At 38.9% G+C, this 23,560-nt stretch overlaps 1 protein-coding gene and 1 long non-coding RNA gene across 9 annotated transcripts in view; one reads left to right on the forward strand and one right to left on the reverse strand.

Annotated features, from left to right (window-relative positions):
• The window catches only part of LOC132540910 (uncharacterized), a 31,081-nt gene extending 27,255 nt beyond the window's left edge, over positions 1 to 3,826 (reverse strand). For all 3 annotated transcript variants that reach the window (XR_009552088.1, XR_009552086.1, XR_009552087.1), the window contains exon 1: positions 3,714 to 3,826. This is a non-coding gene — a long non-coding RNA (uncharacterized LOC132540910). The remainder of the gene's footprint in view (positions 1 to 3,713) is intronic.
• The window catches only part of CNTRL (centriolin), a 101,991-nt gene that overhangs the window by 61,303 nt on the left and 17,128 nt on the right, over positions 1 to 23,560 (forward strand). For 4 of the 6 annotated variants that reach the window (XM_016185013.2, XM_060200070.1, XM_060200069.1 and 1 more), the window contains 15 exons: positions 1,330 to 1,510; positions 1,714 to 2,024; positions 4,681 to 4,886; positions 6,776 to 6,968; positions 11,182 to 11,312; positions 11,430 to 11,570; positions 11,676 to 11,802; positions 13,059 to 13,223; positions 15,045 to 15,204; positions 17,527 to 17,642; positions 17,724 to 17,941; positions 19,291 to 19,448; positions 20,360 to 20,433; positions 22,616 to 22,804; positions 23,210 to 23,435. In XM_016185013.2, the coding sequence (XP_016040499.1) occupies positions 1,330 to 1,510; positions 1,714 to 2,024; positions 4,681 to 4,886; positions 6,776 to 6,968; positions 11,182 to 11,312; positions 11,430 to 11,570; positions 11,676 to 11,802; positions 13,059 to 13,223; positions 15,045 to 15,204; positions 17,527 to 17,642; positions 17,724 to 17,941; positions 19,291 to 19,448; positions 20,360 to 20,433; positions 22,616 to 22,804; positions 23,210 to 23,435 (2,596 nt within the window). Of the gene's footprint in view, positions 1 to 1,329; positions 1,511 to 1,713; positions 2,025 to 3,835; positions 3,871 to 4,680; positions 4,887 to 6,775; positions 6,969 to 11,181; positions 11,313 to 11,429; positions 11,571 to 11,675; positions 11,803 to 13,058; positions 13,224 to 15,044; positions 15,205 to 17,526; positions 17,643 to 17,723; positions 17,942 to 19,290; positions 19,449 to 20,359; positions 20,434 to 22,615; positions 22,805 to 23,209; positions 23,436 to 23,560 lie in introns of those variants that run through there. The other 2 variants (XM_060200072.1, XM_060200074.1) reach the window with 2 other exon arrangements.

Here is a 23,560-nt window from a genome sequence, read left to right on the forward strand (position 1 = left end):
GTGTGGGTACAGTGAATAGTGAAGCTAGAAGAGTAGATTTTAGTCATGATTTTTTAAAAAAATGACTTAGATTAAGCTTGGGAAATGAAAGTGTGTATTATGAGCAGCGCTATAGTCTATGTCAAAAAATTAGGCCAAGTGAAGAGGTTTGTGATGGGTAAAATTCTCGTGGTGTTTTAACTCATCCAGGTGAACCTGAGCTAGAGTGATGGAGCTAGAAAAGAAAAGGTAGGATTAAGTCATGTTCAGGAGACAAATGGGCAAGGTTTGGTATTTGAATGTGAGAAGTGAGGAGAGCACTGTTGGTGGCACTTGTCTGAAATAGAGGATCTGGTTGGCTCACACCCTGTTCAAATCTGACAAACAAACAACAGTTTGGGAGAAGCAGCTCAACACACTAGGATCTCAGGAATTTGTAGCATTCATCAGACACCCACGAGAGCAGAATCTGAGATCACCCTGCCAGAAAACTAAAAGGAAACTAACATCTTTGGTATAACCAAGACTAGAGGTGGAAACTAGAGTAGAACAAAAAAGTATGAGCCTTCGCTATGTAAGAGTTTGCAGGCTAGACCTACAGAACGAGGAGAGTAGCAGAGTAGAGCTTTATTTAGAACCATGCCAGGCTTTCAGGATAGACAGAAATGAATATACCCAGGTTCCCTTGGAAGTTCAATATTTATTTGCCTCAATTTTTGAGACACTAAGCATAGGTCAGAGAAAGAAAACTGTTGGGAAGCATGGGTTCGGGGGATAGACCAACAGTGCTGTCTATTGAAAGGGAAAGTAAGAAAGAAACCTGTAGCACTACTTTACCTCTTATGTCTGAAGTGATATACCAAATAAGCCTGTGCGTTCGTTGCTTCACCATATTTCAAATGCTTTACTGTAATAGACTCTATCCATAGTACACACAGTGTGAATAGGGTCACACAGTCCTCCTCTCTGCATTTCCTCCCTAACTTGATCAAGTGCAGAGGAATGAAATAAATTGTACCATGTGCACAGGCACACAGTTTGCATGGCCATGTAATCAGACTGTACTTCTGTCAAGGAAACATGAGAGTTATATTTTATTAAGAGAAACTAAGTCTTTCTCAACCTTACTACACTTCAGCTTTGTGCACAGGCACACAGTTTGCATGGCCATGTAATCAGACTGTACTTCTGTCAAGGAAACATGAGAGTTATATTTTATTAAGAGAAACTAAGTCTTTCTCAACCTTACTACACTTCAGCTTTGCTCTAGATTTTGACATCTCTTCCTGTTTGTAATAATTAACTAGCCATGTGTTTTGGTAATAGAGTGCTCTGTTGCCATTACTTTAGGTCTCCAGCCACAGTTCTCAGGCTACCAAGGACTCTGGTGTTGGCCTAAAGTACACAGCTTCAACTCCTGCTGGAAAAACACAACAGGATGGGAAGGAGAGCATTGGACCTCCACCTGCCTTTGGTTACTGGGTTTACTCTCCCATCAGGAGTGGATTACATAAATCATTTTCAAATAGAGGTAAGCTTAACTACATGAGAGAATTACATTTCTTTTGTAGGTTGGATAACTTTTTATTGGGTCCTTGATATCCGTAAAACATGATCTAGGGCTGAGAAGACAGCATAATTGGTTATACAGCCAGCTCACATGCCTAAGGCTCTGAAGTCCAATATTCAATCCCCCGTATATTCAAAAATATACTAATGTTTGTTTCTTTCAAGATGCAGATGGTGGAGGAGACAGCCCAGAAGAAAGCGAGCTGGAGGACAAGGAGCACCCATTTGTGCCTCCTCCCGGATATGTGATTTATACTGTGTTTCCTGATGGTTCTCCTGTACCCCAGGGCATGACCCTGTATGCTCCACCTCCTCCTTTGTCAAATAATAGCCAAGCTCTCACTGCTGGCACTGTTGTTTATGGTCCACCTCCTGTTGGGGCCCCCACTGTGTATGGGCCTCCACCCCCCAACTTCTCTGTCCCACTCATCCCCTTGGGTGTGCTGCATTGCAATGTCCCGGAACATCATAACTTAGTAAGTGCAGACATTTACATGTATTTTTCCTCTATTTATACTGCTTCCATGGGGGGAGGGAGCCACATAAGACTATACTTAATAAATTGACCTGTTATGAATGCTCTATTTCCCAAGGTGCATGTATAGTGCTGATTTTTAGAACTGAACAAGAATTTTATTGTTATAATTTTATTATTATTTGCCTCCATAGTTATCGCTGGGGCTTAGTGCCTGCACTACGAATCCACTGCTCCGAGAGGTCACTTTTTTCCAATTTTTTTGGATAGAACAGAGAGAAATTGAGAGAGAAGGGGGAATAGAGAGAGAGAGAGAAAGAGAGAGACACACACAACCCCCCCACACACACCGCCCAGGTGGGGAGCTGGAAGCTTGAACTGGGATCGTTGCACGTGGGTCCTTATGCTTCTACTATGTGTGCTTAACCTGGTATACCAGCACCTGGCCCCTAAGACTTTTATTATTAAAATACTACTCTAAACAGGAATTTGGGTACCAAGCCAGTCTGTAAACCTGGTGTAGCTGTTTTCTATCAGAAATATTCTCAGTCCAGAAATTAACCACTTTTAGAAAGCTGGAAAGTCTTTGAATGTGTAGTCAGATACTTGTGCCTATGCATAAATGTGTTACGTGTGTGTGCGCACACCTCTGTATGTTGTATACACATATATTGTGTGCACATATGTTTTAGCATCATACAACTAGGTTTTGGTGGGGATTATCTATAAAGAGTAGAATTTACTGATTTTTTTTTCCCTTTGTCCTTATAGTACACACAACTTTATATTGGTTTTTTGTTTGTTTGTTTCCAGGGTTATCACTGGGGCTTGGAGGCTGTTTTTTCCCTTTTGTTGTTCTTGTTGTTTATTGTTATTATTGTTGTCATTGCTGTCATTGTTGTTGGGTAGGACAGAGAAATCGAGAGAGATGGGGAAGACAGAGAGGAGAAGAGAAGGATAGACACCTGCAGACCTGCTTCACTGCTTGTGAAGCAACCCCAATACAGTTAGGGAGCCAAGGGCTCAAACCAGTATCCTTACGCCAGTCGCCAGTCGGTGTGCTTTGTGCCATGTGCACTTAACCCGCTGCGCTACCACTTGGCCTCTATTGTTTTTCTCACTTAAAAATATTTCCCCATGAGTTTACAGATGTTTTTAAACCATGTTTTAATGATTGCACAACATTTATTTGTAGGCACTATAGCTGATTGAACTGTGTAAATTCTACTGTATTTCATAGTCCCCCCCCCTTTTTTCTGTTTAAATTGCAATAAATGACTAGACGGTAGCTTTTTAAAAAAACTGTTTTTATTTGTTATTGCATTGAGACAGAGAGATATTGAGAAGAGAGGAGCAGGTAGAGATGGAAAGAGAGAGACACCTGCAGCCTACTTCACCATTTGTGAAGCTTTCCAACCCTGCAGATGGGGAGGGCGGGGGGTTAAACCTGGGTCCTTGTGCACTACAATGTGCGCACTTAACCAGGTGTGCCACCTCCTGGCCCCTAGATTATAGCTTTTAAAACTCTAAAGAAATAAGATGTATTATACACTCATTCTTTAAATCTAAGACACCAGAAACTCTACTCTTCTTCCTTTCCCTCTCAGGTTGAGAGGGAAATGAAGGACTAGGACAGCTGATGACTAACTACTAGCCCCAGGCTAGTTTCAAAGGGACTGCATGTATTTACCTTGTAAAAATGACAGCCACTCATGTTTTCCTTCAGTTTTCTGTGCATGTCATTTTTATAGCAGTTCTGAGTGTTGGACATTTGATCAGCTCTTAAAACCTAGTTCTTTTACTTTCTACCAGTATCCCATTGTTTCTGCAAAATCAGGCATGTTCAGGTATGGCTGAAGACTACCCCATTGTTTCTGTAATTTCCCAGTTACATTTTTATTGTTTGTTTTATTGCTACCAGGGTTATCGCTGGGGTTCGGTGCCAGCACTATGAATTCACCACTCCCATTAGTCATTTGTTTCCATATTCTCTCTCTCTCTTTCTGATTTTTATAAGATAGGACAGAGAGAAATTAAAGAGAGGATGGGGAGATAGAAGCAGAGAAAGATAAACACCTACAGACCTGCTTTACCTCTTGTGAAATAGACCCCTTGCAGATGGGGAGCACAGACTTGAACCTGAGTCCTTGCACTTGGTAATATATGCACTTAACTGGGTGAGCCACCACCTAGCATCTCAATGCCTCAGATAGATTTTTATGACTCGCTACATTTATGTTATTTCTTTAGCCTACATCTTTCTTTCCCCTTTCATTTTTTTCTTTAAAATCTAGGCAAAACACTCTTTGTTTTGGGCAACCATTTCAGACAGATCTCTTTCACATGCCCAGAGAAAGAAGAACCATGTGTGTTTATCTCTCGTGTAGCACTGGACTTGGGAAGCAGAAATGATCAAGAATTCCTCAGTTAACATCTGTGGGCAACAGTTGAACTGATGGAAAAGCTGAAGCTGTATTAGTCTTACTAGTTTCATCTGTGGTTTGTGAAAAAGTTGACTTTTAACTTTTCATAGAAGAAGTCTTAGAAGCTATCATTTTCATACCATAAATGACATTTTTAGCCATAGTTAATTTCAACTTTTGACAGGAAATAAAAACATTGTGTGACATTTCTACATTTTTTTTTCCTTTGCTTAGGAGAATGAAGTTTCTAGATTGGAAGACATGATACAACATTTAAAATCAAAGAAACAGAAATGGTGGATGAGAACATTCAAGCGGCAATCTGAGAAAGAACTAGACGTACTGCATAATAACATTGATGGTCTTTTGCAAGAAAAGAGAGACTTGGAGCATGAAGTAGAAGAATTACATAGAACCATCCAGAGACATCAGCATCGGAAGTAATTATTTCTAGTGATTTTATTTTTATAATTCAGATGAATATGGTGTCAGTTTGGTAAAAGTAATCCATGCCTATATCACCTAATAAAACTTTCTGTAACCTTGGAAAAGTCCTAGAACTGTACTGTCTAAATCAGTGACCTTTACATGTTCCTATCAAACACTTGAAACATGGCTTCTGGAACTGAGGAACAGAACTTAATTAATTTAATAGCCACATGTGGTTACCACATTAGATGGTGCAGTTTGAAGTTCTCTTGGCCAGTAATCCAAATCAGTTCTGGAGATAATGGCACAATAATCCCCTCTCACCAGTTACTCTAAAATCATAGCAGGTATCTTTAGTTCCATACTTTCCCTCAGTCTCCAAGTCATCCAGTTAATCTCAAGTCCATACAATTTTTTAAAAAATTTATTGTGTTTATTTATTTATTGGATAGAGATTGCCAGAAATCGAGAGGAAAGTAGGTGATAGAAAAGGAAAGAGGCAGAAAGACACCTGCAACATTGCTTCACCACTTGTAAAGTTTTCCCCCTGCAGGTGGGGCTGGGGGCTTGAACCTGGGTCCTTGTGCATTATAATATATGTGCTCAATCAGGTGTGCCACCACCAGGCCCCAATCCATGTAATTTGTACACAAAGAGCTCTCAAACCTGGTTCCCCTTCTTTCACCTCCACAACCTAGGTCTTTGTTTAAACAGTCTCATTCTAGGCCACTGTAATAATGTTTACACTGGCCTTTCACATCTAGCCTCTTTCCCTCTCTTCTACTTTGTACATGGCTAAAAATCTGACTATGCTATTTTAGTATTGTATTGATATTCCAAGGTTTGAACCCCTGCCTGTCTTCTCAGGCACTGAATTTTCTTTTGTCTTACCACATGTGTATACGTTATCCTCTGCTTGAAATGCCCTCTGTATCCCCTGCCTAGCTCCATCCATCCTATCCAGAAGACAGAAAAATATTCCCCTCTTATACAAACCTCTCTTATCTCAGACTCCCACAGTTTGAGGTATACAGTCTTGTGTATAGCTCTGTTTATATTGTAAGCCCAGGATGGTGGCTGGCCTTCCTCTCTCTGCCCCAGCACCTAGAGCAAGGTCTATTAACCAATGCATTATTAGCTGATTGAGTCAGTTATATAGAAATCCGTCTTCTTCAGTAGTTCACAAATTATGACAGTTTCCAGTTTTTGTCGCTTAAGCCAGAGTAGTCCAGGTAGCCCAGGGTTGAGGGGAAGACCCATTTTAGACAGAGATGAGTAAGATATGGTTTCTGCCTTCTAGGAGCAAACCTATAACTAATAGGCCTGACAGGACAGCAGGAGTCACACCAAAAAAAAAAAAAAATACTAGAACCGCATGCAGAGCAAGAGCCTGTTAGTATATGAATGAAATCATTTTTTATGTTTTTTTCCTGTCAAAGTCCCATTTCTGAATAGTTTTGTTATACTACTTTTGAACTATCAAGTCCTGCTTTCCTGATTTATCAGTTGTCATTAGTTAGGCCATTTTCAGGACTTACTATGAGCTGGACCTTGAAGGGGGTAGTTTTCAGGGATGGGAGATTTTGTGTAATGGTTTGTTTTATTTATCAACCCCAGAAAAGTAAAAGTGTCAACATATCTCTATCAAGTGCTGACAATGCATCAGTCTTTACCATTATGTTTGATAGGGCATAACAAGAGCATTATATACATTAGGCATTTATTGTCATAGAATGCCATGTTCACCAAAAAGGTAAAAAACAACCTTGAGCATAATCACATGTACCTATTTCTTCTGTCCCTTTTCATATAAAATCATTGTGCTCTTTAGCAGATAGAGTGCAAGTGTCTATATTGACTACATCTAAAATTTTTAATGTATGTATGTATAATTTTCTAGAGATTCTGTTGATGGAAATGTTGAGTGTCTTATGAATGAACTAGAAATTGAAAAATCGCTCAAACACCATGATGATATTGTAGATGAAATTGAGTGTATTGAGAAGACTCTTCTAAAGCGTCGAGCAGAGCTCAGAGAAGCCGATCAGCTCTTGGCAGAGGCTGAGAGTGAACTCTCAGGCATGAAAGAGAAAGTAAGTACTGTTGTGGTTTGGGGTAAGGCATCTTACTGTCATCCACATGAAGTACCAGAAAGAAAACGTGTTAATAATCCAATTTAGCCAGGCTTCAAACTAGAACTCTGGTAGGTAGGTAAGTTGCTGTGAAAGTTTGGGCATATTTCACTTATGTTTTTGAGCTTTTATCCTCATCTATAAATTCAAACTAAAAATATATAAATTCAGTATGATTTCAGTGAAGTGGTACATTTAAAGTTCCTGAAGTCATTAAATTCCTAATACACGCCTCTTCCTTTTCCTGTGGGCATTGTTTAAAAATTATCTGGGTACTCATCTGTGTTTTTTAAATTGGTAGATATTCTATTCTTATAACATGACAATGGACCTTACAAGATTCCTATTTGTTGTTGTTGTTGTTGTTTTCCAAGTTGATAGTGATGTAAAATCAGGTATTCTTTGGTCCGAGATAGAATTTAGACTTCAACACAGAAAGATAGTTAAAAGGACCTACCTTTTCTTGAGGCCCTACTATGGCCACACATTGGTTATTTTAGAAATGTCACTTCATTTAACTTTCCTGGAAACTCTGTGAGATAGTTATTGGTGGGACTAGGTGGTGGTGCACACAGTTGAGTACAGGTGTTGCAATGCACAAGTACCCAGGTATAAACCCCCCACCCTACCTGCAGGGGGAAAGCTTCACAGTCAGTGAAGCCTTGCTATGGTTATCTATCTCCTCTTCCCTCTCAATTTCTGTCTCTATCCAATAATCAGTAAATAAATAAAATATTTTTTAAAACAAGATAGTTATTGCCTCACTTCAAAGATGTACCTCAGAAGGGCCTGGGCGGTAGCACAAGTAAGAACCCACACAAGGATCCTAGTTCGAGCCCCCAGCTCCCTATCTGCAGGGGGGGTCGCTTCACAAGCAGTGAAGCAGGTCTGCGGGTGTCTTTCCCCTTTCTGTCTTCCACCACTCTCTTGATTTCTCTCTGTCCTATTCAACAACAACAATAATAACAAGGGCAACAAAATGGAAAAAAATGGCCTCCAAGAGCAGTGGATTCATAGTGCAGGCATCGAGCCCCAACGATAACCCTGTAGGCAAAAGAAAACAAAGGTGTACCTTAGAAAGGTTGGTAACCAGCTTATGGTCACAAAGCTAGTTTCTGCTTCACTAAGAGATTTTTATTTTTTGTTATTATTATTGGATATCAGAATAGCTGTTCCTGCCCTTCCTCCCCCCCCCCCATTATTGTCTTCATATATGTTTCTTAGAGGCATAGAACTGATGGGTCTTAGTTTCTTTTTAAATTTTTTTATTATCTTTTTTTTAATTATTTTATTTTTAACCAGAGCACTGTTCAGCTCTGGCTTATGGTGGTGCAGGGGATTGAACCTGGGACTTTGGAGCCTCAGGTCTGTCTGCAAAACCATTATGCTATCTGCCCTTAGTTCCTTTTTAAATCCACTCAGCTACACAGTCTTTCTTTCTAAATGTTTTAATTTTCTTTATTCATTTATTGGATAGAGACCATCAGAAATTGAGAGGGAAGGGGGAGATAGAAAGTGAGACAGATATCTGCAGCACTGCTTCACCACTTGCAAAACTTTCCTCCTGCAGGTGGGGACCAGGGGCTTGAACCTGGATCATTGTTCATTATAAAGTGTGCTCAACCAGGTGTGCCACTGCCTGGCTCTGAGATTTTATTTATTTATTTATTTTTAATTTGAGAATTCCAGGATGAAAACAGTTCCTTACCCAGGTTGGCATGGGTAAGTGTGCTGTTTTGTCATGTTGAAGCTCTAGGTTCAAGCCCAGCTCCATGGAAGGAAGCTTTGGTGCTATGGTCTCATTCACTCTTTTCTCTCTGCCTCTCTGTTTATATTTTTCAAAAGGGTGGGGGGAACAGGAATGAAGAAGGGTAAAAAGACCTTTTACCCACATGAGGCATCTCAGAAACTATATTGTTATTTCAACATGAATCAATTTAAATTAATAAATAACTATTACTCAGGAATTGAAATGAATTTCTTTAACCATTGTTAAAGAAATCTTGAGTGGCTTTAATGAGAATGGGTAAGTGGCCTTATCTGTTTTCAGGTAATAAATTCCTTTTGTCACATGTTAGATTATCCTGAGAGGAAAATAAGTGTATCACAACTCAAAAAGTTATCACTGCTAAGTAAAAAAAAAAAAAAAAAAAAAAAATGCTAATGCCAGTAGTAGGCAAAGGGAGTAAGGTAAGTGAGTAAGGGACGCAGTGTGGAAAAGAGGAGAGAGGGAGAAAGTGTTGCATTTTGTAAGAAATGTGCCAGTCATATTAAAACCTGATGTAGAGGGAGTCGGGCGGTAGTGCAGTGGGTTAAGCACAGGTGGTGCAAAGCGCAAGGACTGACCTAAGGATCCCAGTTCGAGCCCCCGGCTCCCCACCTGCAGGGGAGTGGCTTCACAAGCGGTGAAGAAGGTCTGCAGGTGTCTATCTTTCTCTCCCCCTCTCTGTCTTCCCCCTCCTCTCTCCATTTCTCTCTGTCCTATCCAACAATGACAGCATCAATAAGAACAACAATAACTACAACAATAATACAATAAGGGCAACAAAAGGGAATAAATAATAAATCAAATATTTTTTTTTAAAAAAACCTGATGTAGACAAAACACACACACATATACAATTCTCTCTTTCTCTCAAAAGCCTGGTTTAAAGTACACAGTGAGTTCTGTCTGAGGGTTTTGTAGTTGAAACTGACAAGCCGTAAAAAAAATCCTCGGTTACCTGAATGTAGAGATTTATGATAGAATCTACCTGTTTGGGAACTTGCCAACCCTTTTGCATTCACACAGGATATTTAAAATATATCAGGCTAATGTACATATGCCTCTGACTCTAGAGCAACTGAAAAACAGGCCTTTTGACTGAAGGTGAGTCACTGCTCAACCAAGTGCAAACTAAATTCTATTTTTGGACCTTTGATGGCTTTTTGATAAGCCTCTTGTGTTTTTGTTTCTTTCCTGCCATGGTTTTACTGGGACTACTAGCCCATGTATTTCCAGCACTCCTAGAAACAACCCCCCTCCAGTAGCCTCTTGTTTTAAACAGAAAAAGAAACCAGTTTGGTCTATATAAAATACTATTTTTGTTCAGTCTTATATAGAAAGGTTATTGAAACATTTAAAAATATGTAATATCTGTGTTATTCAATCATAATGAAATAATCTCAGATTAATGATATTTTACTTAATTCATAGCTAGAGTACAGCAAGAATCTTGGTAAAGGCACTACATTGCCACTTAGTTAAGTAGATACTTTGATGGGGAAAAAAATGATGTAAGTCATTATTTGACAATAATAGCATCACAGGTTTTTTGTTTCGATGACAGGATTTTGTGCCTGTGTAATTCCACTGGTCACAGTGGACTCTTTCCCCCTTTTCTTTTAATTTCAGCTAGAGAGAAACAGAGAAAAGGAAAGAAAAAGACCAACACCATAGTACTGTTCCACAGTCCATGGAACCTTCTCTGGTGTTGTGCATGGGGGTTCCAATGTCCTTTCACATGGTAAAATATGTGAACTACTGGATAAACTATCTCACAGCCCATGGGTTATTTTCAAATAAAAGGCTCATTCACAGCCTCGCAACCCTCAAAATGATTTGCATAACCTTCCTGTCTTTGTTGACACAGATACAGTTTTGCTAGTTGTTCTTAATGTGGTTTTACTATTAAAAAACTTTTTTTTTTCACCTTACTTCTGATCTTCAGTATTCTGTGTTGCTACCTTGCCATCTTCTTTTAAAGGCCACCTACAGTATTCCATTGTATGGTTGCATTATCACTCAACCTGTCAGTTGACAAATTTTATATTATCTCAGTGTACATGTTAATTTTTGTGCACTAGCTCTTTTATTCTGAGTTCTTAGAATACTTGAAGTGTCAAAGTAAATGAACATATTTGTAAGTGTTTTGTTCTTTTCCCAGGGGAATTGTACCAGTATATCTGTGGGTTTTATAACTGAACTAACTGCTTCTTTTTCTTTTTCTTCTTTAAACATAGAGACAGAGAGGGAGAGATAGATTGTGCAAGACTACAGCACCAAAGTTTCCTTGAGTGCAGGGGGAGAAGGACTCAAATATGGGTCATGTGCTTGGCCAAGCAGCCCACTTTCCAAGTGAACTATTCTGCTGGCTTGTAGTAGGATTCATTTTAATAATGGTTTATTTTCTAGACAAAAAATGCTGTTGAAAAGTTTGCTGATGCCAAGAGAAATTTATTGCAAGCCGAGTCAGATGCTGAAGAGTTAGAAAGGAGAGCTCAGGAAACTGCTGTTAACCTTGTCAAAGCAGACCAGCAACTCAGGTAGGCAGAATCCTTGAGTCATTGATGTCATCAGTGAGATTAATCCAAATTAGGTAATACTTTCTGTATAATATTGCATATGAAGGAGCCTAGAAGGAATAAAATGATTTCCTTTAGGTTGCTGCAGGCTGACACAAAGATTTTGGAACAGCACAAAACTGAACAAGAAGAAATACTGAAAGAAATCAACAAAGTTGTTGCAGCAAAAGACTCAGACTTCCAGTGTCTAAACAAGAAGAAGGAAAAACTGACAGCAGAGTAAGTATGGCTTATATGAGCCTATCAGGAATCTCTGCTAGAAAACTCCTCCTACAGGTCAGTGCCTCTTCAGATCTGCTCTAATGCTGCTTACATGCTTTGTAGGCTGCAGAAGCTACAAAAAGACATCGAAACCGCAGAACACAATGAGGATCACCACCTGCAGGTCCTAAAAGAGTCTGAGACCCTCCTACAGATCAAGAGAACTGAGTTAGAAAACCTGAAAACCCAGGTATGGCAACAGGTGTCTCAAAAGAGCCTGTTCATGCAGCCTACTATAAAAAGTTAAATTAGCAGGGCCGGGTGGTGGTGCACCTGGTTGAGCGCACATGTTGTAGTGCGCAAGGACTTGGGTTCGAGCCCCCCCCCCGGCCCCCACCTGCAGAGGGAAAGCTTCACAAGTGGTGAAGCAGGGCTGCAGGTGTCTCTGTGTCTCTCTCCCTCTCTATCACCCCCTTCCCTCTCAATTTCTGGCTGTCTCAATCTAAATAAATTTAAAACAAAGATAATTTTTAACAAAAAAGGGGGGAAAAAGTTAGATTTGCAACCCTAGTGGTGATTCAGTGGATAAGGTGCTAGACTTTCATGTGACACAGTGATGCTCCAGCTCTTTCTTTCCCTCCCCCCTTCATAAATAAATATTTCGTAAAAAAGAATACATTTTCTTATACAAGTTTGAAAGTACAAAAATAATATAGAGAATAAATGAGGCAATATTTCATAGAAACGAAAGGAATAGTTGATTAAATTTTAAATCCTAGGGCTAAGGTAGACAGCATAATGGTTATTCAAAGAAACTGTCATGCCTGAGGCCCCAACATCCCAGTTTAGTCTCATACACCACCATAAACCAGAGCTGAGCAGTGCTCTGGTAGGAAAAAAAAATTATAAAATAATCTGATACATTATTGTATAAAAAAAAGTGAATGTCAGAACAGGATATTCTCTGAAAACATTTACATTAACAGTGTTTGTGAACATTTGTGTTTTAATTTTAGGCTATCAAAGTATAAACATGGTCTTTTAGTAAGGGGGGACTTGAAGGGTTTTGTATATCTGCATTTTATGCATCTTTCTGTAAGCATGCACACACACGTGGATGTGTGTAGTGTGTGTGTGTGTGTTTGTGTATCTGTCCTTAAAAATACAAGCAATTTGTAAATTCATAAGAAATCATAAGTCCCTAACTAACTTGCATTGCCAAATGGAATGTAATATAGTTCTGAAAGTTCTTTGAGAACTATAACCTGAGACATATCTATGTGGTTGTTTTGCTATGATCTGAGTGATATGTGAGTTCATGTCTTCATTAGACATCGTTCTTGCACCACCAGCCTGACCTGTCTGACTTGTTACTAAGGTAATTAGAATTGGACTGGCTCTTAGTCTCTTCCCACAGCCTATAGGTGGACCAAATATTTTCGATTTCAGCACTGAGTATACATGACTTTGGTCAAACTTTGCATTCTTTGCTTTTCTTTACTGCAGGTAGCAGGTCAGCAGCAGGAGATGACTGCATTGGACCAGCAATTAGAACATCAAAGAGAGGAACTACATCTACTCCAGAACAGCATGGTCCAGGCTAAAACTGATCTCCAGGAAGCTCTGAGGCTGGGAGAAAATGAAGTAATAGAGAAATGTAATCACATTAGGGTATGTTTTTTCGATGTTTTCATAACAGCCTCAATACGGTGTTAGAGACTGATTTTGAGATCTTTATTGATTCTCCACAAATACTAATGTAAAGCCCCAAATCCTGACCCTCAGCAATAACTGGTATTAACTGTGGATGCCAAACATAGCTGTCCCCTGATGTTTTCAGGACCTGTTCAAGGTTTTCCTGCTTCTGTGCTTTTCTTTTTTTTTTCTCTTTTTTTCTCCCTCCATTTCTCCTTCTGTCCCTCCCTCCCTCCCTCTAATCTTTCCTGTCTTTCTTTCTTCATCTTTTTTAAAAAATTTTTTTATCTGTGACTTCTCATTTTTTTTTAAAGATTTTATTTACTTATTAATGAGAAAGATAGGAGAGAGAGAAAGAACCAGACATCACTCTGGTACATATGCTGCTGGGGATTGAACTCAGGACCTCATGCTTGAGAGTCTGATGCTCTATCCACTGAGCCACCTCCCGGACCACCTTCATCTTTTTTTATTTTTTTTTTGTTTAATTATCTTTTATTTATTTGATAGAGAAATTTAGTGGGGAGGGGGCGATAGAGAGGGAGAGAGAGAGACTCCTGTAACACTGCTTCACCACTCGCAAAACTTCCCTCCTACAGGTGGGGTCTGGGGGCTCAAAGCCAGGTCCTTGCACTTTGTAACTAACATATGCTCTCAACCAGGTGTGCTACCACCCAGTCCCTCTTCCTTTCTCTTTCTTTCTTTTCTATTCTTTCCTCCTTTAGTGTTGCTATATTTTTGTTTTTTCATATTTTTATTATTTAAAATAAATAGAGAGACATAGAAGGAGAGATCAGAACACTACTCAGCTCTGGCTTATGGTGGTGCTGGGAATTGAACCTGGGAACTTAGATCTGTAAGCATAAAAGCTTTGCATAACCATTATGCTGTCTCCCCAGCCCCTCTGTCCCTTTCTTATAATCTTTCTTCTCCAGGAAATTCTTTTCTGAACCTACCACCTATCTCCTTTCTCTTTCTCTCTTGCTTGAGGATTTTTTTTTTAACATTCTTCAGATCATTTTATTGGGGGATTAATAGTTTACAGTATAGTTGTTGACACATGGGTACAATTTGTCATCTCCCCATGACAGGTGTCTATAAAACCTCTCACTCCCAGTTTAGGTCCTTTTCCACCATCATGCACCAGGACCTCCCACCTCCTCCTAGGGCCTACCATTTTCCATGGCCTAATGTTGAGCCGCTAAAATAACTTTTCATTACATTGGAAGTCATTTCTCTTCTGAGATTAGTAACATTCTGGACATATTTCCTAAGGCACCTTAATCTTTGTTGCATCATTTTCATGAGGGACTAAATCTCCTAGGGACAGGAAACAGGTCTGAATCAGACCTTTTATTTTCCACTACAACACATCACCTTGAATATAGTGAACACTATGTATACATACCGATGCAAAAAACAGCACGTTACTGGACTGGAGCGAGAGCTCACCTGGGAAGCTACCTTCTTTGCCATATGCACAAACCAGGTCCCAGCCCCTGACATACCACACAGCTTTGTGACATTGGAGGAAGCTTCCCTATTTGAAAAAAGTTAGCCCAGAGTGTCCCAGTAACAGTAACAGCAACAACAAAGGAAAACGGCACATTACTTTCTTTTGCTATTCAGAAATAAATGAACATTAAATATGGTGCTATTCTTCACATAGAGGCAAAAAGTGAGCTTGTTTCCAACTTAGAATTTCTTTTGAATATGACAGTAAGTAACAAATTATTTTAAAGCAATTTATGTTCATAAATTTTTTTAAAGAGGTTAACTTATTTATTGTTTCCACAGGAAGTAAAATCTCTTCTGGAAGAACTGAGTTTTCAGAAAGGAGAACTGAATGTTCAGGTTAATGAAAAAAAAACTCAACTTGTACTTATAAAGCAGGAAATTGAAAAAGAGGAAAAAAATCTCCAGGTAGTTGTAGTACAGATGTCTAACCATAAAACTGGTAAGTTTTAAAGAAAGCCATCAGGTAAAGTTTGAGACTGGTCACAGAAAAGGATATCAAAATTCTATTAAAGTCTAACTTACTTGTAATAGCAAAGAAACATAGATTATAAAAATAATGTGCTCTTAATTTCTACCACTCAACTTGGTAAGGCTTACTTAAAAGCAAAATAATCATGCTTATTGCTGGCCAGAAAAAAATAGCACTTTTCACCTATTTATTGAACTATAATTTGGAACACTCTTATGTCTTAAAACTCTTAAAATCCACATCTTTTGAAGCATATAGCCCATTTCTAGTTATTTAGAGAGAATAAGCATTTATTTTATTTTATTTTTTTCTACTAGAGCACTGCTCAGATCTGGCATATATATGGTGGTGCAGGGGACTTTGGAGCTTCAGCCATGAGAGTCTGTTTGCATAACCATTATGCTATCTACTCCTGTCCAGAATAAGCATTTATATGTGTATCAGATATATATATATATATGTATTTTTTTTTTTTAAGAAAACTAAACCTAGGGGCATTGTGGTGACGCACCTGGTTGAGCACACAAGGACTCGGGCTCTAGTCCCTGGTCCCCGCCTGCAGGGGAAAGTTTCATGAGTGGTGAAGCAGGGCCGTCTCTCTGTCTTTCGTCCTCTCTATCTCACCCTTCCCTCTTGATTTCTGGCTGTTTTTATCCAATAAGTAAATAGACATAATTTTAAAAGATTAAAAAAAAAAGAAAGAAAACTAAGCCTTTATTACTCTGCTACACAGAGTAAACCACCACTTAAGTTGGTTGCTTACCAAAAAAAAAATGGGGGAACAAAATTTAAAATTCATATTTTTAGCATTTTTGTGAATTTTTAAAGATTTACCTTAGAAAGAAAGAGAGACTAGAGGACCACTCCACTCTTAAAACATGTGGTGCTGGAGATTCAACTCAGGACCCCACTCAGGCAAGCTTTTGCTCTATCTGCTGGACCACCTTCCTGGCTGCATAATTTTTTAATATCTAGTGGCACGTAAAAATACTCATGAGTACGTGGCACGAAGCACAAGGACTGGCATAAGGATCCCGGTTCGAGCCCCAGCTCTCCACCTGCAGGAGAGTCGCTTCACAGGTGGTGAGGCGGGTCTGCATATCTCTCTGTCATATCTAACAACAACAGCATCAATGGGAACAATGATAATAAGTACAACAATAAAAAAAAAGAACAAGGGCAACAAAGGGGAGAATAAATAAATAAATATAAAAAAATAAAATAACACTCATGAGGAGAATGAAAAAATAGATTAAAAACTGACTATTGAATATACTTTCTGTTTATTTTCTTTGTGTGGAAAAAAAATTCGTGTGTGTGTGTGTGTGTGTGTGTGTGTGCGCATGCACGAGCGTATACTCAGACTCTTGTAGGTGAAAGAAAGCACATTAATTTTTGGTGGGATAGGAATGATCTTTGATTAGCAGGATAGTGAATGATTTTTATTTTTTAACCAAATCCTCTATAGTGAAAAAAAAATTTCCATGCTAAGGAAAAATACTAAGAAAAATAGTTAAATATATGGGGGCATATGCATGGCACTCGAGTCTTAGCAGCCCATAGACGTGCTATAGCACTGGGACAGTCTCTGGTGCTGTGATGTCTCTGTCCTCTCTGCCTCTCTTATTTCAAATAAATAACTAAGTAAGCACACATGCACACATACCTAAAATAAAAATGAATGTTTGAAAAGTCAGCCCAGGAGTGGTGGGATCATCCATACATAATGCTTTTGTGCCATCCAAAAAGAAAAAAATTAGAAAAAAGCAAAATGTGTATTTCAGAGGGCAACAAACTATATAAATCTAAGCAAACAACAGTTTTTTTTTAATTTCTTAAAATATTTATTTTCCCTTTTGTTGCCCTTGTTTTTGTTGTTGTTGTTGTAGTTATTGATGCCATTGTTGTTAGGACAGAGAAATGGAGAGAGGAGGGTAAGACAGAGGGGAAGAGAAAGACAGACACCTGCAGACCTGCATCACCACTTGTGAAGCAACTCCCCTGCAGGTGGGGACCTGGGGGCTCAAACTGGGATCCTTATGCCGGTCCTTGCGCTTTACGCCACGTGCGCTTAACCCGCTGCGCTACCACCAGACTCCAAGCAAACAACATTTTTAAGTTTTTTCTATTTTGGTTAATTTTTTTATTTATATAAATGCACTCAGTTCATTCTTTTGTGTATGAGGTATGCATTTAAGAGCTAGGTCTAAGTCAACATAGCATTTTCTGTTTCATTTTATAAATGTCTCCTGACTTTACTTACTAGTGTGAACCCTGCTTTGTTTCTGTCAGAATTAAAAAATATTCTGGACATGTTGCAACTTGAAAATAATGAGCTGCAAGATTTGAGGCTACAGCATGACCAAAAGGTGTCTGAGTTAGAGAAGACCCAAGTTGAAATACTAGAGGTAATAAACAGAACTGTTTGCCCTTAGTAAACTGCAGTCCTTCTCTTTCAGCATGTTTGAATCTTCTTTTATCTGGTTTAGGAGAAGCTGGAGTTAGAGAATTTGCAACAGACAGCCCTGCAGAAGAAAGGGGAAATAGAATGGCAGAAGCAGCTCCTCGAGAGAAACAAACGGGAAATCGAGCACTTATCTGCTGAGACACAAGCATTACAGTCATGTGTTCAGTCTTTGAGCAGTGAAAAAAAAGATCTCGAGGAGAAATGTGACAGCTGGGAAAAGAAGTTGACACAAACCAGACGGTGAGAGCAAAACCAGATAAAAGTTGCAGCAGCATGTATTAAAAAGGCTAAAGCATTATTTTAAAATTGTATAATGCTAGAATGATAACATTGGAAGAGTTTGTCAGTTAGTTTAAAAGTCAGATACTGAGGGCCAGGTGGTGGCTCACTTGGCAGAGCATATATACATGCTACAAAGCACAAGGACCTAAGTTCAAGCCCCTAATCTCTTCACCTGCCAGGGGAAAGTTTCATGAGTGGTAAAGCAGTGGTAAAGCTATCTCTTTCCTCCTCTCTCTCTATCTCCCCCTTCCAACTCAGTTTCTTTCTGTCTCTTTCCAATATATAAAATTATTGTTTTTTATTTTATTACTATTTTTTATTGTTGCCAGGGTTATCACCGAGGCTTGGTGCCAGCACTACAAATCCACGGCTCCTGGTGGCCATTCCCCCCATTTTTTCTCCCCTCTTTCTACTTTATTTTTATTTGATAGCACAGAGAGAAATTGAGAGGGAAGGTAGATAGAGAAGGAGGGAGAAAGATAGGAAAGATAGACACCTGTAGACCTGCTCATGAAGCATCCACACTTCATAGTATCAAGGTGGAGAGCAGGGGCTCAAATCCAGGTCCTTGTGCATGTACTTAACATGTGTATGTACTTCACTGGATGTTCTGCACCGCCACCCAGCCCCCCATAGATTTATATAAAATTTAAAAAGATGAAAGAATTTGTGTCAGAAGAAAAATTCAAACATTTGCATGCTGGAAGATCTGTCCACCCCACTTTTAGGCATTTGCTCTTAAGTGAAAATATATACCCATGAAGAAAATGCACGTACATTAATGTTCAGAATAGCTTTGCTAGCAATGACCCCGAACTGGAAAGAACATAAATATACATTAGCTAGTGAACAGATAGGGAAAAAATGTGCACACACATACCATGAAATAGACTACTCAGCAATAAGAAGAATGCAGTATTGATTCTATTTATGGAGAAGAGTGCACACTCATGATTGTCTTAGGGACAAATTCTCATACATACAGTTGTGATTCCTACTTACTTATTCATCAGAAGCTAGCAGACCATTCTAGTCTCTCAGATTATTGGAGTTCTGGATACTATCCATGTTTTTAACCTTCATTTTATAGAAGTTCAATATAGTGTGCCTGTTTTTTCAAAACTTCCTATTTGAAAAACTTAAATAAGATTGAAAATTAGGTGAAGAAGCCTATGTTTTTTGGGGACTTAGTAATCATGCAGACTCTAACCACATTGCACAAGTGTATTTATTCCTCAGTTGTCGCTTATGTGTGCCTGAGCTTTTTAAAATTTGTCATCCTGACTTCCTGTCTACTTGTATGGTAGGGTTTTAACAGCTACAGAAGAGAACAGCAAAATGGAGCAATCAAACCTAGAAACATTACAATTGGATGTCAGAAAACTGCAGCAGGAATTGGACCGACTAAAGAGAGACAAGCTCTCAATGCATAAAGACATTGCGGCAATGCAGCAACAGCTACAAGGTCTGAGGCACGACTAGAAAGATGTGGCGGTTTTCTTGTTGTTACATTCTTTTTTAAATGTTTTGGTTTTTATTACAGAAATAATTGATGCTATTGTACGTGAATTGTCACATTAGAAGTGACATCGATGTTAAAATCAGGTTGTGGTGATGTTGAACAACTCTGTAAATACACGAGAAGCCAGTAAATTGTATACTTAGTTGAGATGTGTGGTATGTGATATTTCAGAAACTGTTCATTTTCCTTAGAGGCCAGGTAAAAAATAGTGAAAAGATAGGAAAAAATTATAACTCACCTAATGCCACAGTTCCAATAGTAAATGTCCTTCTACATTTTTTGGTCTGTGTGTAATTTTAGAAACCAAAATGAGATACTTGTTTTGAGTTTTGTTTGCATTCTGCCACCTCCTTGTAACAGTTTTAGGAGTAGAAACTAATATTTTACCCATTTACATTTGAGGTAACTTCACCTTAGTTCCTTTGTGACTTGCTTTAAGTGGCATTTTCAAATTCACACAGACAATAATGTACAAAACTAGTGTAGATAGAAAATTTGTTCCCAAATTGTCTTCCTGAAAGATTGCCCCAAATTTAGATTTTGATCAGCACTGTAGAAGGTGCCTGTTTGTAAGCCAGGTACTTTATTAACACTAAAGATTACCTATAAACTTTTTTATTGTGAGAATTTGACATTGTATATCTTTTACTCCAAACTGAGACCTGAATTTTACATGGAGCTCTTTCGGCTTTTAGTAAAGTAGCATGGCATGGTCATATATTTAACAAAAATCATCTTAAAATTCACTTCCACTCTGTTTTCAAGGGTGGGGGAAAGATAGTGAAAATAAAGATATTACATATATATACATATATATATGTGTTTCTTATTTTATGTGGATATTATTTTTGTAGAAAAAAGAGAAGCAGTAAACTCACTGCAAGAAGAACTAGTTGATTCCCAAGAGGATTTAAGTTTAATAAGACAGGTAAGCTTAACAGATGTAATCTAGGAAGACTAAGTGGTGGCACATTACAGTGCACAGGGACCTGGGTTCAAGCCCCAGGTCCCCACCTACAAGGGGGAAAATTTCACAAGTGGTGAAGGTCTTCAGATAACTGTCTCCCCCCCCCCACCACAATTTCTGTCTCCACCCAATAATAAATAAACAATTCTTTAAAAATGTAATCTAGGGAGTCGGGCAGTAGTGCAGTGGGTTAAGCACAGGAGGTGCAAAGTGCAAGGACTGGTGTAAGGATCCCGGTTTGAGCCCCCAGCTCCCCACCTGCAGGGGAGTCGCTTTACAGGTGGTAAAGCAGGTCTGCAGGTGTCTGTCTTTCTCTCCCCCTCTGTCCTCCCCTCCTCTCTCCATTTCTCTCTGCCCTATTCGACAACAACGACATTAGTAGCAACAACAATAATAACTACAACAATAACCGAGGGCAACAAAAGGGAATAAATATTAAAAAAAAAAAAATTTAAACTCAAGTAACCTGGAGTTTCTTTTCACACTAACAGAGCCATTGATGCACACAAGCTTTACAAAGCAAACTTTTTCTCATTTTAGTCAACAGTAAAAATAGTCTGCTAAACAGTAAAATGTTTGGTAAAGTCTTACTCAAAGCTAGTAAGTAAATAATGTGGTTGTTAGGCCAGAGCCCAGTGTCTCAGAAATTCCACTGGTGACTGCAGAGATTAGTTGGATCATCTTTTTTATTTTGGCTGGGTCTTTGTGCCAGCATGATTGCACTGTCACATGTGAACTGCTTTTGCTTTTGTTTGCTTTCTCTTTTAATTTTAGTTAAAAAAGGCAGAGAGGGAGAGAGGAGAGACACCACTGTACTGCTCATAAAGCTTCCTTTGGTGCTGTGCATGGGCTTAAACTCAGACAGCTACTTCAGCATGGTAAAATATAAGCTCTATTCAGTGAACTATCTTCCAGCCACAGATACATGGCACATATGTAGCCTCCAGAGGCTGGACTCAGATTTGATCACTCAGTGAGCTACATGTAAAAAAAAAAAAAAAAAAAAAACCAAAAACTGCCAAATTGGAGCCCCCATCTTGTCAGATATTGAATAGAGTGAATTTTTAGCCTTTGTACTTCTGATGACCAAGGTCAAGGTAAATTCAGTGTTGCCCTGTGAGAATAGTTTTGTAATTTGAGTTTCAAAATTTAGCTAAACATCTAAATTTTTCTACCTCTAGGATTCTGTGTTCCCAAGATAGATATTTAAAAAATTCATCACATGTTCTTATATTTTCTGTATCATTCTAAGTATGGTAACTTTTTTAAGTGCTTGATTTGAAATCCTTGAACAAAGAGGTTTCTTTTCTTTATTTTCAACCTGTATAAATATTCCAATAGTGCACCTAGTTGAGTGCACATGTTACAGTGCACAAGGACCCAGGTTCGAGTCCCCAGTCCCCACCTGCAGAGAAAAAGCTTCACGAGTGGTGAGGCAGGGCTGCAAGTGTCTCTCCGTCTCTGTATCCCCCTTCCTCTTGATTTCTGACTGTCTCTATCAAATAATGATATTTTTTTAATTAGCATTAAAATACTTTTTAAGTAGTAATTAAAGCATGACTTTGGATTCATTTTCAATGCAAATTAAACCTTACTCAAAATTCTCTTGATCTTTTTAGCTATCTGTGAAGTGAATGTTGCTTATTCCTACCTCAGTGACATAACAATTAAATTTCTGAGCACCTGAGTGTTCTTGCTGAGATGCTGATAATGTTTTATCATCTTGATTTCTTACTAAAAGAGAGGAAAGCCAGTTATTACATTGAGTTCTGAGTTAAGAGTTTTTTGTTTGATTGATTTTGTTTTTTGAGATAATAAAGGATACAGAATCTTTATTCTTTTTTTAAAATTTATTTATTAGAGGCAGCCAGCAATATAGAAAGGGTACGGAAGGTAGAAGGGGAGGGAGAGAGAGAGACCTGAAGCACTGCTTCACCACTCACAAAACTTTCCCCCTGCAAGTAGGGACCAGGGGCTTGAACCCAGGTCCTTTGAACATTGTAACGTGCACTCAATCAGGTATGCCAGCACCCGGCCGCCCAGAACCTTTATTCTTCTCATTTTATGAGACTTAGATACTAGTGTGACACTGGTCACTTCTAGTGACCTTTTTAGTAGATTTAATTTGTTCTTTCTCCTACAGGACCTGCTGCAAACCACCAAGCATAAGGATGTGCTTCTCAGTGAGCAGTCTAGGCTCCAGAAGGGCATCAGTGAGTGGATAAAAAAGTTTGAAGACTGCCAGAAAGAAGGGGAGACAAAACAGCAACAACTTCAAGTGCTTCAGAATGAGATTGAAGAAAACAAGATGAAGCTGGCAGAACAAGAAATGGTACTCTTGATAGAGATTTCTGATTTTCCCTAAAAGGGAACACTGTTACTTGTGTGAGCTTTACCCCTCAGCAGAAACCTGCTGAGAACTACCCCCTGTGTGACTGACTTAACTGCTTTGTATAGCTAAAAGATACTTTTGATATTAATATAGACTGCAAACCACAGAACATTGGTTCAGTATAGAATCTTGGTGGCTGTGAGCCATTTGCTGCTCAGATCCTTTTCTCACAGACTTACCAAATAGTTTCTTAGATCCTGCTTGATCACCTTTGTAAAAGGAACTCACTCAGTCATCACAGACTATTATCTACTTTCTGTTGTCCTGGACTTTAATGTCCACAAATGTCCCCTCACACTGGATATTTGAGTATTTTACGACTAAGATTGTTTTTTTTTAATTCAGATGTCTCAAAAACTCCGGAAAGAGAGAGAAAGTGAAGAAAAGAAACTTGAAGCCAGTAAAACAGAACTGAAGGAGCAGCAGCAGCAGCTAGAAAAGGAACTAACAGACCAGAAAGGCAAACTGGACAAGGTGGTTACAGAAATGTTGGCAGCTGAAGAGCGTGTGAGGACTCTACAGGAAGAGGAAAGGAGGGGTGAGACCCTGGAGAAGACACTTTCTCAAACCAGTATGTATTTTGTGACAGAGCACTAACTGGGGGAATCTGCTGGTTGTCTTATTAGGTGTATAAGAGAGACTTGGGACACAGCTTTACTTCAGAGATGGGGGAAGCAGGACAGAAAGTACAGTATT

Source organism: Erinaceus europaeus, chromosome 10 (assembly GCF_950295315.1).
Source record: "Erinaceus europaeus chromosome 10, mEriEur2.1, whole genome shotgun sequence".
Lineage (NCBI taxonomy): Eukaryota > Metazoa > Chordata > Mammalia > Eulipotyphla > Erinaceidae > Erinaceus > Erinaceus europaeus.